This window comes from Ovis aries, chromosome 1 (genome assembly GCF_016772045.2).
Source record: "Ovis aries strain OAR_USU_Benz2616 breed Rambouillet chromosome 1, ARS-UI_Ramb_v3.0, whole genome shotgun sequence".
Classification (NCBI taxonomy): Eukaryota; Metazoa; Chordata; class Mammalia; order Artiodactyla; family Bovidae; genus Ovis; species Ovis aries.
Window position 1 is genome coordinate 110557943 of NC_056054.1, and position 13220 is coordinate 110571162.

At 42.5% G+C, this 13220-nt stretch overlaps 1 protein-coding gene and 1 pseudogene across 1 annotated transcript; both read left to right on the forward strand.

Moving 5' to 3' along the window:
- The first annotated feature begins 819 nt into the window (after positions 1-819).
- On the forward strand, positions 820-1677 carry LOC101114738 (serum amyloid P-component). Its single transcript, XM_004002650.5, is given in 2 exon segments — positions 820-980; positions 1067-1677. Coding segments are annotated over 2 exon segments (675 nt in total). The 5' UTR covers positions 820-916.
- Positions 1678-10386: 8709 nt separating this feature from the next.
- Positions 10387-11308, forward strand: LOC106990822 (putative olfactory receptor 10J6; annotated as a pseudogene).
- Positions 11309-13220: the final 1912 nt, after the last annotated feature.

A 13220-nucleotide genomic window follows, 5' to 3' on the forward strand; every position in this document is an offset into this window, starting at 1 on the left:
GAACAAAAATAAGGCACAGTTGTAGAAAACAAACTTATAGTTTCCAAGAGGGAAGGAGTTGGGGAGATAAACTGGGAGATTGGGATTGAAGTATACATACTACTATATATAAAATAGATAACTAATAAGAACCTACCTCCCAGATAGCACAGAGAACTCTACTTAATACATTGTAATAACCTATATGGGAATAAAATCTAAAAGAGAGTGAATATATCTATACCTGATTCACTTGGCTGTACAGCAGAAATTAACATTGTGAATCAAATATTCCAATAAAACTTAATTTAAAAAAGAAAAACACCGTGATAATGAAAAGAAGAAACAGAGCTGAGTGACAGAGACTGAAAGCACTAATCATCAGGGAGACAGAAAATACAGATACTCTAATGCTCTCACTCCCCTTAGCAGTAAACATGGAATTAATAAAAGATGAAGAGATTCCAAGGTTTTCAGTAGAAATCAGAATCCCAGAATATCCACAAGCAGAAGACACAGGGCCATCAGACTGAAGGACCCCTGAAGAGTGGAGTCAGGCCCCCCGGACATGCCCAGCATGGCCTCTCATCTCTTCCATAACACTACTCTCCACCCAACTCTCTCCCAGCACCAGAATCTGGGTCACAGTGGGGCGGAGCTCTGGCTATCTCCCGTGTCTAATAAGTAACTCCCAATTGACTTTCCAGCTCTTCCTTCCCCACCAATAGGTCTGACCGTTGGCATCAGAGGGCAGGCCTGGAAAATCACTCACAGTTATTGGTGCTCTCCACCCCCATCCTCACCTGGAGGTGCATATAAACCCTGAAGAGCCTGAGATCTAAGAATGTGAAGCTCAGAAACTGGGTGAACAACCACTATGCTCTCTGTACCCTCATCCTGGTCATTGCTGCTGCTATAACAGCCTTAGGCCAAGAACATGAACAAGCTGATGCCTTGGGTCTCTGTCCTCGTCATCCTCCCAGAAGCCTTTGCTTAGACAGGTAGCGTGGTCAGGGTATGATCCAGGAACATGAGATGAGAAAAGATTGAATGTTCTTTTTCCCCTGCATTTATAGTCTGTCCATAGACCTCAGAGGGAAGGTATTTGTGTTCCCTAGAGAATCTTCCATTGACCATGTGACCCTGATCACAAAGCTGGAGAAACCTCTGAAGAACTTGACCTTGTGTCTCCGAGCCTATAGTGACTTCTCCCGGGCCTAGAGCCTCTTCTCCTACAACATCTACGGCAAGGATAATGAGCTACTCGTTTTTAAAAACAGAATTGGAGAGTACAGTCTATACATTGGAAAAGCCAAAGTTACTGTTAGAGCTACCGAGGAGTTCCCCAGCCCAGTGCACGTCTGTACCAGCTGGGAGTCTTCCACAGGCATCGCTGAATTCTGGGTCAACGGGAAGCCACTGGTGAAAAGGGGCCTGAAACAAGGTTATTCTGTGGGAGCTTACCCCAAGATTGTCCTGGGGCAAGAGCAGGATTCCTATGGAGGAGGGTTTGATAAGAGCCAGTCCTTTATGGGAGAGATTGGGGATTTATACATGTGGAACTCTGTCCTGTGGCCGGAAGAAATCCTACTTGTGTACCAGGGTTCCTCACTCATCAATCCCACCATCCTGGACTGGCAGGCTTTGAAATATGAAACCAAAGGCTATGTTATTGTCAAGCCCATGGTGTGGGGCTGAGGTCTGGAATCAACAAAAGCACTTGAAAATGCAACAACCGATATCCAAGAGTTCTGCTTAAAGCAACTGGACACTCAATTGTAGATCTGTAGCTCTTTCTTCTTTGAATTTCCCATCTACAAGTATGCCTAATTAAAAAAAAAATGTACTATGCCACCTGCATTTGTTTAGTGCTTGTCATAGTCCCAAACATTTCCTCTTATATCTACTTATTTGAAAATTGGTATTTAATTAACCAGAAAAATCAGCCTGCAAATTATGAGGAGGGAAATCTTTAAGTAACTAAAAAGACATGTCAGAGCATTCAATGAGTATGGTCAGTAGCAACACTTACAAGCTACTAATAATCAATGCATTAACAATTCGAAATTCATGTGGAGTTGCAGCAGAAATCCTTCTATCTGGTTTTACAGCTACAAAATTAAAAAGAGGTCTGAGCTTCTGCCAAGAAGACAACTATAATGAGATAAGCAAGCAACAGTTGAGAACTTGATAGCACGTAATGAGATGGGGAAAAAATCAGAACCAGCAGGAATGAAAACTAAAAATGTTTAAGAGTCTGGATCATTTTGGGTAAAGGCAAACATGCCTTTTTTTTTTCCTCAAAAATCCCAGTGGTACCATACAATGACTGATTTCCATAATACTGTCCTGAAGTCATCAAGGATCTTGCTCACATGAATTCCCAGGTGAAAATCCTTCCATGGATCCCCACTTCACACAGGATGTAACTTAAAGCCTTTGACATGCCCCCCATTAACTGGTCTCAGCTTATCTCTTTATGATACAACTCTTAGCACAGCAACAGGCATCCCAATTACAACACTACAAAATAATTATCAGATGCTATTATTAGTAGTTATCTTCATTATTATTAAAACTATGGAGCAGAGTGTCTGGCATATCCTCAACAGATATGAATTCCCTTCTCAGAGAAGCAAGGACTCCAAAGAAAGTTTGGCTGCATATGAGAAATAAGCCAGGCTTTGCCCACAGATAACAGAACATGAAGTGAAAGGAAGCCAGAAAGGTAGCATCCAGTAGCACTTCAGAATAACCAAGTGATTACTTCTTTTTTCATTTTTCTTTTTCCCAGGTGATTACTTCTAACTTGTGTCCATTCACCCAGGATGGACAAAGAGGCAGGCACAGACACAGTAAAGTAGGCTGGAGCTTTCGACAACATGGCCCCAGGGCTGGTCACACCGGAAGACTCTGTAAAGGAGTTTTCCCTAATGAGAGTGTTTGCAACTTTCTCTGTTTTATATGCGAAACTCCATGGAGAGCTCTGAGGTTAAAGCAATGAGGTCTGCTTGGGCTTGGGATATGCCTTAGCTCAGAGTGAGGATTTTAAGAAAAGATTTTCTCTTTTCCTCACTAGAAAGCACCTAGTATGTAGTCACCTTAGAAGAGCAACATGGAGACTTTCTAGGTATCCATGGTACTTCTTCTTATTTAGAAAGAACAGGTGTTCTCAAAGAGAAGGGAAGCTGAAACACGATCTCAGTCACCTTTAATTCTTACCATGTCGTCATGCTAAGTCGATTCAGTCTTGTCTGACTCTTTGCAGCCCTATGGACCGTCATTCACCAGGCTCCTCTGTCCATGGGATTCTTCTGGCAAAAATACTGGAGTGGGTTCCCATGCCTTCTCCAGGAGATCTTCCCAACCCAGAGATCTAGCCCTTGTCTCGTAACATCTCCTGCATTTCCAGGCGAGTTCTTTACCACTAGCACCACCTGGGCATATGACTAAATAGCTGATTAACTTATAAACTAAACTCCATTTGTGTTCCAGAATTCTCCATCGAGGTTTTCTCTGGCTGTGACCATTCTTCTGTGAGTTCAATATGGGAGATGCCCAGGGATTCCATCATACACTGGGACAGTAATCAAACACACACGTCATGTCACATACAACCACAGGATCCAAAGCAAAACTAATCTGATGTTACTAGTAAGTTACACTAAGGTCCATCGTCTACAAGGGGCTGATCCGACTGTGTCTGGAGCAAGGAGGCAAAGGCAAATATTTCATCCAGAGTTCCAGAGCTCTAGCTGCTACAGCAACTTCTCACTGTAACTTCATGGGGTTCTTATGAGGATCAGAAGTGATGACACAACACCTACTCAGTACATGTTCCAGCACCATGTAGGTGCAGAAAGCTATGACAAACCTAGACAGTGTATTAAAAGCAAAGACATCACTTTGCCAACAGAAGTCCATATAGTCAAAGCCATGGTTTTTTTCAGCAGTCATGTATGGATGTAAGAGGTGGACCAAAAAGAAGGCTGAGTGCCAAAGAATTGATGCTTTCAAATCATGGTGCTTGGAGAAGACTCTTGAAAGAGTCCTTTGGACAGCAGGGAGATCAAACTAGTCAGTCTTGAAGATTTCCTGAATATACATTGTAAGGACTGATGGTGTGATACTCCAATCCTTTGGCCACCTGATGCAAAGAGCTGACTCATTGGAAAAGACCTTGATGCTGGGAAAGATTGAAGGCAAAAGAAGAGGGCCACAGAGGATGAGATTGGTTAGATAGCTTCACCAACTCAATGGACATGAATGTAAGCAAACGCCAGGAGATAGTGAAAGACAAGGAAGCCTGGCACACTGCCGTTCATGGGGTCACAAAGAGTCAGACACAATATAGCAGCTGAACAAGTGCTAAGTGTCAGCTATGACACGAAAGAGACTGAGAGTTACTACCTAAATCTTTAGATCATCTGCCTTAACTTCTTGGTATATTCCTACAAACAGAAAAATTCATGCTCTATTTTCAGCCTCCGCTCCCAAACCTACCCCTTAACTAACCAAACCCATGTATGTCCCCTGTTAGTAGCAGAAATAGGGTAAAGCTCTTCACACAGACATTGAGAGTCATCACATCTGACTTTTATACATTTTTATTGAGAGTAACTAAGCAAGGGCAACACACTAACATAGATTCAAATGAACAGAAGATAGTGCCATGTGACATTCAACACATCTTTGTCTGAGGTGAGCTATTTTTCTCCAGGAGAGAAAGAAAAAGTCAGGCCATGTGAGACCAGAGCTTGCCCAGTGTTCCCGGCATGATCCAATTGTAATGAGATATACAGGCTCGTTTCAGGATTCTGACTCCATTCAGACCCATGGGATACACAGTAATTCTCTTGGCAAATAAACCCAGGAGACAAGAGCTAGACAACTGAATTCTCCTGACAGTCTCGCAGATCAGACTTTAAAGGGATGGCTCCTTGAAGGTCAGATTTACTCAGTGCGAGTGTGTCACTTTATGCTTCGGCCAAAGTGCAGTGAACTGTGAGTGATCTAATAATGTAGTAAGGCTGACTTAGACCCTAATATGGAGAAGGCAATGGCACCCCCCTCCAGTACTCTTGCCTGGAAAATCCCATGGATGGAGGAGCCTGGTAGGCTGCAGTCCATGGGGTCACTAAGAGTCAGACAAGACTGAGCGACTTCACTTTCACTTTTCACTTTCATGCATTGGAGAAGGAAATGGCATCCCACTCCAGTATTCTTGCCTAGAGAATCCCAGGGATGGGGGAGCCTGGTGGGCTGCCATCTATGGGGTCGCACAGAGTCGGACACAACTGAAGTGACTTAGCAGCAGCAGCAGCAGACCCTAATAAGGCTGAGTTTTGTATGATATTAAGATTCTACTAGGGCTTCCCTGGTAGCTCAGGTGGTAAAGAATCTGCCAGAAATGCAGGAGATCCTGGTTCTATTATTTATTCTAGCAAAAAATAACAATCAGTTTTCTTAGCATTGCAGTGACTTCTTGTAAATAAGTCATGATTGCCTGCTCTGCCCTATAACCAGAAAAGAGCACAGGCAGATTCCACAGATTCAAGAAGGTAAGGGCGTGGATTCTTCTGGGTATGGGAAGGCTTCTGTCCCAAAGACAAGTCATCACTCTCTTGTTTATTCAAATACTTCACATAATCATCAGTTTCTTAAGAAGTCATCTCCTGCATTCCTGGCACCTTACATCTATTTTCTTAATGAAAGGAAAAGAAAGGAGAGGACAAGATGGAAAGCCTGGCAAAAGACAACATCTATTTTTTTTTTTTTTTTTTTGAGCAGCACGTCTCCTTTTAACTCAAAATACAATTATAGAGACTTAGCCTACCTTGCATAGTTTATTTTTTTAAACACAGATTCAGTTTCTAGGCACAGATTTTGCTTATAAAGATCTAGATATTTTTAAGAATCCATGGGTTTTGTCATAATTTCTTCCCTTTGCAAATGGTATTTCCTTTACACCCTCAAATTGTGCTTTTCCCCTCTATCTTATTTTTCTTTTTCCTCTAGTCAGAATATCGGCTTCATGACTAAAATTTTGATGCATGAGCACATTTCAGTATCCTTACTCCCCCACAGGGGTTTTGTCCTTCTGGAGTGTTTAAATCATTTTGAAAGCTCCTTTCTGTTCTATACGGTGCTTTTGAGATTGTCTGCCAGCATGTCACTTACACAGAAACGCCCCTAGGGTTCCAGCGCAGAGAGGACCCAGATTTGGATGGCAGAGGGCTGCTGCGCCATTGCCCAGCTGCAGTCACTCTGGCTGGGCTGGCTCACAAGAGTAACCAGGATGAAGACAGGGGGCGATCATCTGGTGCTAAAAGTATCCTTAAGTTCACTGACACCTGTTCTAACTGCTGAGAATGCAACTCAGCCATTCTCCACCGGTATAAACAACCCCACCCCCACCCCCATTCCACACACCACTTCAGCACCGTGGTGCCCTCTGCAACTTCCCCCCTCCCAAGGCGAACACTGGGGATTGCTCACTGAATTGACTCCAGGTAAGAATGCAATGCAATTTACTCCCACATCCCATACTTCCCCGTCTCCTTCACTGGGGCCTCCCTCACCTCCAGAGGCAGTTAGCAGCCTTCTGCTGGTTATTTCAACAACACCTATCTTTACAGTAACAATTTTGGATCATGCTTTTTAAAAAGACAGGTTAAAAATGAGATAGGAAGCAACTGCCCTTCATCTTCAGTCTCATTCCTTCATGCTACAATATCCCTGAAGATGTGACAAGATGGAGTGACCACACCCTGGAACTCCTGGAATGGAGAACAATTGTTGGGAAGAATGCTTGGAAAATCATTCCAAGTGTGATAAGCATATGACACCCAGCCTGGGAAGTACAGCCAGTCACCAAAGTACACTGTGCTCAGTCGCTCGGTCATGTCTGACTCTGCGATCCCATGGACTGGAGCCTCTGTCCATGGAATTCCCCAGGCAAGAATACTGGAGTAGGTTGCCATTTCCTTCTCTAGGGGATCTTTCCAATCCAGGGATTGAACCCAGGTCTCCTACATTGCAAGCAGATTCTTTGCTGTCTGAGCCAACAGGAAGCCACTGCTATGCTCAGTCGCTCAATGGTGTCCAACTCTTCATGACCCCATGGACTGTACCCTGCTAGGCTCCTCTGTCCAAGGGGATTCTCCGGGCAAGAATACTGGAGTTGGGCTGCCATGCCCTCCTACAGGGGATCTTCTCAACCCAGAGACTGAACCCAGGTCTCCCTCACTGCAGGCACATTCTTTACTGTTTTGAGTCACAGAAAAGCCTGCACTTTATGGAGGGTGAATCCCAGTTACTGCGGCGCTATTTGTTTATTTTGTCTGAAGGGAATGCTGAGGCTTGGGCTGTACTTGAGTTACTCAGGCAGAAGAAATGATAGCTCCCTCTGGTGACAGGGCTTCACTCTTCCCTTGCCTACTGCGCACCTTGCCTCTAAATAAATGCAACATGGAGAGAACACTGCTTTGAACATTTGCATTATATACTCCCACACGTCTTAATCTGGGCTTCTTTTTGCATTTTTTTTTTCGCCATGTTCTAAGAATATCCTGCCTTAAGATAGTCTTTCATTGTCTGTGCAATCCAATTCAAATGTGCACCAAAGGCAATAAACTTATTTCTCCCCTCTCTTTTTTCTCCTGGGCTTACGTACCTGGGCCACATTCCCTGGTCATCAGCCATCCTCTTTATAACTTTATAATTTCTTTGAAGAAGGTAACTTTATAATTACCTGAGGCATGCTTAACAACAAATCTGGCTGATTTGGGGTGAAAGCAGTACTCTTCAGGCCCTAAAGACTCCATGGAATTTTTTTTTCTTTTCTCTTCTCTTTCTCTTTCAACTCAATTTAGCTTACTATTGTCTTTTTCCTTCTCTGGCTCCAAATATGCCTGCAGCTTTGGTGGCTCAATATCTCCTTAACTATTTTTTGTAACTCATTGCAATAGGTTCATCAGGAAAGGGGGAAAGCACATAAGAATTGATGTTGTCATCAATAACATGTTAAAAGTTCCGTTTCCTCCCTGTAATCTGGCTTTCCAGTCCAAGACTCTACTGAAATTGGCCAGTACATCACCAGTGACCTCTTTCTTACTCGATTTAATATCTGTTTTCAGCTGTCATCCTCATTTACCTTCTCCATACTATGAGCTATAGTTTTATACTCAGAGTTAAAATAATTTAAAATAAGGCCCATAATCCTCATTGTCAATACAGCCATTTAAAAAGTTTCGTATAATCTCACCCCTACTCGAACATAATGGTTAACACGTAATATGAGCTGTATATTCTTTCAGATGTCTTGCATATATAAAAATATGCATTCACACACACACACATTTTTAACCATATGGCAGCACACCATGTTATTGTTCTTTAAATAGCTTTTTTTTTTTTTTTTTGCTTTTCATGCATTCCACACGTCTGTCTATGGTAATGCACCAGAGCAGCAGTGTTCATCACAACTTTCACCAAGGAAGGAAATGTTTGATATGTGTGCTGCCAAACAGAGTAGCCACTAGTCACATGTTCCTTTTTCGTACTTGAAATGTGGCTACCATGACTGATGAACTGAATTTTTCCTTTAAGGAGCCACCGCTGTATGATGTTCATTCTTCCTGAAAAGCTTAGAGGTGCACTGATGCTCTCTGTCATCTCTATCTATCCAATTGGTATCTCTGCAGCCTTTTTAATACAAGTTACTTTTTTTAGTGGCACAGTCATTTCTACTTTATTTTGTTAATATTTATTCTTGACTGTGTCGGGTCTTAGTTGCAGCACGTGGGATCAACGTTGTGACATGTGGTATCAGCATTGTTCCACAGCATGTGGGATCTTAAGTTCCCAAATCAGGAAACAAACCCGTGTCCTCTTCACTGGATCACCTAGCCAATGGATCACCAAGGAAGTCCCCCTCATTTCTACTCTAAATGTCTGCCTCCTTATTTTCCATGATGGAGTACTTTCCAGAATATCCACATTTTCTGGTATTGTGCTTCCTAGATTCCCAGGAAAGATTCACTAAGAATCTAGATTCCTAGATGACTAGTGGAAGTTTTCCAGATTTTCTAAAATCCTCCAGCTTGCTCGTATGACCTTGTTCCTTGTGGAAAGTGGTTCAAACTACCATTTGAAATATGGTGGCAATCCCAGAGTCCCTCACCAAATTTCCAGGAAATACTGTGCGTGCTCGCAAGGTAGAACAGAACAACAGAGGTCCTTGTGTTTCTTCCAGTCATTACCAGCAAGAAGGTTTTCTTCCTGCCTCTGGATTTCACCTCTTGCACATGGTACCCTTTTTCTACATGGCCATCACCCACCTCTCTCCACTTCCCAAATACCACTAATTCAAGACTGTACACATGACAACTTTAGATGAAGGTTTAGGGCTCTTGGGAAACTTTACAACACAACATTGTTTAGCAAAAGGAGAAGAGGGTTGCAGAGGATGACATGGTTAGATAGCATCACTGAGCCAATGGATATGAAATTGAGCAAACTCCAGGAGACAGTGGAGGACCGGGAAGACTGACATGCTGCAGTCCATGGGGTCGCAGAATAAGACAAGACTTAGCAATTGAACAACAAAAATATAATTTAGCAAACAATTTTAAATCAATCATTACAATGTTTTGATTGCTGTTTCCTTTATTCAAGGTCCAGCCTTCTGACATGTTGCTGATCCTTTTCTCTTTTACAACAATTTCCCCTTTTCTCCATTAGTTTACTCACCCCTAAACCCTCAAATCCCTGTTAATACTTTCACAACAAAGCAACCTTGCCAATGGTTTGTCTCACCTAGACGGTCTGGGCTGAGCCCCAAATGCTTCATCTTCACTCCTGCTAACGTGTCCCTAAAGACCAGCTCTCCTGAGATTAATTCTGTACACTGTTCTCAGAAATTTCTCCTAAGTGGCACCAGTGATTTTAATTCAGTAAGTCTAACTCTCTTATCTCCATTTTGTTTTCCCAACTTCTCATACTTTCCCTACAAGAGAAAGGCAAAGCTAGGATGTATACACTCAAGGGTACTGTGGCTTACATGTCATTAAAACAAAACAGCCTTTCATCCACTCTCTACAAAAACAGCATATTCAGGATAAGAACCTGAAAGAATGTGTGCAGTAGTCTCACATACTGGTCATTCCTTAGAGGCTTAACAAAAGATAAAGGAGACAGCAAAACCTGAAAAATGGGAGGGGGCTAAAGAAGACATAAAGCTATGCCGGCACCCTACCTACTGATCACACAGTGAGGAAATCGACTCGTGTGCGTATCTGTCTGTCCTCTACACCCTTCTCTCTATCCCTGTTCTAGAGACCACACCACAATGGGAATTTCTCGATGTTGACTCCCTGCATTGCTCTCAGACACTGAAACTGAAGAATGCAGAGAAAAATCCTCACAGAAGTGACAGAGTTCAATTCCTAGGATTCTCCAGATTCCATGAACAGCAGATTACCCTCTTCATGGTTTTTCTCTTCCTGTACATTACCCTTGGCTGGCAATGCCGTCATTGTGAGCACCATCCGCATTGATCATCACCTCCACACTCCCATGCACTTCTTCCTAAGAATTCTGGCCAGTTCAAAGACCACGTACACACTGGTCACCATTCCACGGACACTCTGACCTCGTAGCCCAGAACAGCCAATCTCCCTGGCAGGATGTACCATTCAAATATTCTTCTTTCTTACCTTAGCCGTCAACAACTGCTTTCTGCTCATGGGGAAGGGGTATGATCACTATGTGGCCATCTGCAACCTTTGAGATACACACTCATCATGAGCAAGAGGGTGTGCATCCAGCTGGTGAGTGGAGACGGCAGCATTGGCTTGGCCATGGCAGCTGTCCAATATCCGTATTTACTTTACCCTTCTGTCACAGGGTGGTGGGTCATTTCTTCTGTGGCACTCTCCCTGTCATAAAATTCTCCTATATTGATACCACTATCAATGAGACCATCGATTTTGTTGTTGTCAGTGTATCTGTGATCCTGGTTACCATGCATCTGGTCTTCACCTCCTATATTCTCATCATCTCCACCATCCTCTAGACCGCCTCAACCGAAGGCCAGAAGAAGGCCTTTGCCACCTGCGCCTCCCACCTCACTGTGGTCATTGTTCACTATGGCTGTGCCTCCATTGCTAACCTCAAGCCCAAGTCAGAAAACTCTGTAGAGCAAGGCCTCCTTCTCTCAGTGACCTACACCATCATCACTCCTCTGCCAAACCCTGTGGTTTACAGTCTGAGGAACAAGGAGGTCAAGGATGCCCTGCGCAGAGCTATGGGCAGAAACATTTCTTAATCCATCAACCCTTTTTATAAAGAACAGTATGTATTCTTGATGCACTCAACCTCAAGTCTGTCCTGTGCAATCTGTCCTGTAATGAGCTGTGCATATCTTGCTTCAACACCTTCACTACAAAAATTGTCAAAACTTTGTCTCCATATATTTCAAACTTTTGTCCAAGCATTTTCAATTTTTTGAGTATATAAGAGGTCAGGGAAGATGGCTATGCTTTTTTAAAAGCACATCCAAATTTTCAGGGTAGGGCAGCAGACTTCTTTAAAGCATATTAATGTGAGTATTTTATGTTTGAAAAAATTTTTAATCTCTGTTGCTTTCATAATACAACCTACAGAAAATAAAACTTGGGCAAAATCTTTCCAGCGAGATAAGAATAGTCAGTAGTAAGGAACAAAAGTATATCAGAACCTTCGAGAAAGGTAAGATGTGTGTTATTTTTTTAATTAATAAAGTTTGAAATCACCGATTTAGTCCTCAGAACTTCAGTCTTTATTATTTGGTTTATGCTAGAGCCTTTGCTTCCATCCAGTATCTTCAGAGTGTTCGGTTCAGTTCAGTTGCTCAGTCATGTCCGACTCTTTGCGACCCCATGAATCGCAGAGTGTTAGCCAGAGCTATAAATTGTGAACAACTCTCACCTCTCTAATCTGACTGTGTTAGTCCATTCTCTCAGCTGCTGCTTCTCTTCATGGAATCAGTTTCTGTCTAATCATTATGAAGAATAACGAATTGGTCAAAAAGAGCCACAGTTTTTTGGACCATAAAGATACTCTTTGCTGGCACACACCATGGCACTTCCTGGATAGTACCTTAAAGAAGAATTAGAACAAAACCAACAGCACCAGTAGTCAGAAGTAGTTCAGAGATTTGTTTAATCACTCAATCCACCAAAAAGAAAAAAGGCTAAAAAAGAAAATAATATCTCTATCTACTTCTACTAGGTCTCCTTTAAGGAAACAATCCTTCCCCAGGGTGTTCAGGGAGTTTTTCTGGTTTCATGCTACTGGGACATACCTGCTATACTGTTGCCTTGGGTGGTGGTAGGGAGAGTTAAAGGCTCTGGTCCTGTGCATTTTTCTACCAAAGTATTTTGTATTAAAAAAAAATGCTTCTCTGCTCATCCCTTAATTCTGTCTTCTTACTTAAGGGAGTGATTTCCTTTCCCCTGTACTGAGAAGGGGTAGGTAACTTTCAAGGAACTCATCTAACAGTAAGATCTAGCTTTACAGACTTCAGAGAATCTAGGTGGGAAGACCATACTTCTTCCAAGGCCTAGTCACCTCTAATTTCTGTCCTGTGTCATTGAAATTTCTACATCATAGAAGCAAGTCTTCCTATAAAAGCTCTTGAAAGGTCACGAGCTGGGTTTGAAAATCCTGGACTTGCCATAGGTCTGCCCTGACTGTGCTCTTAAGATCAACCTTCCATGAAGCCATCTCTCCTATGCCTGAAGACAGCACCCCCTGAGGAGTGGGGGCATGTCTTCCTCCAAAATGAGACTGTCTCCTCTGAAAGTATGAAAGACCCCTTTTATAAATACAGTGTTTTTAATTCTGCCTCACTAGTCATCAAAAAACATTTTTAATCCCCTTAACTATTTATTCTGTACTGACTATTATCCAGTTATAAATGCTACCTTACATTTTCTAGAGCAGCATCATTTACCTCACTCCCAGCTAGGAAATTAGTTACTCTTTTTTATTTGCCCCTATAGTTCTTTGTACAAAATTATATTAGGATAGCATTTTTCTCATTGTGCTTTTGTCACTTATGAGTTGGTTTCTATCACTGAATCAAAAAGTGTATCAGGATCAGATATATGATATGCCATATAAAGTTGAGAATCAGAACTGTTTCTTTCACTGGTATTCCCTGTGCCTAGTAAAGTGCTAGGTAGAATGGGTGCTTA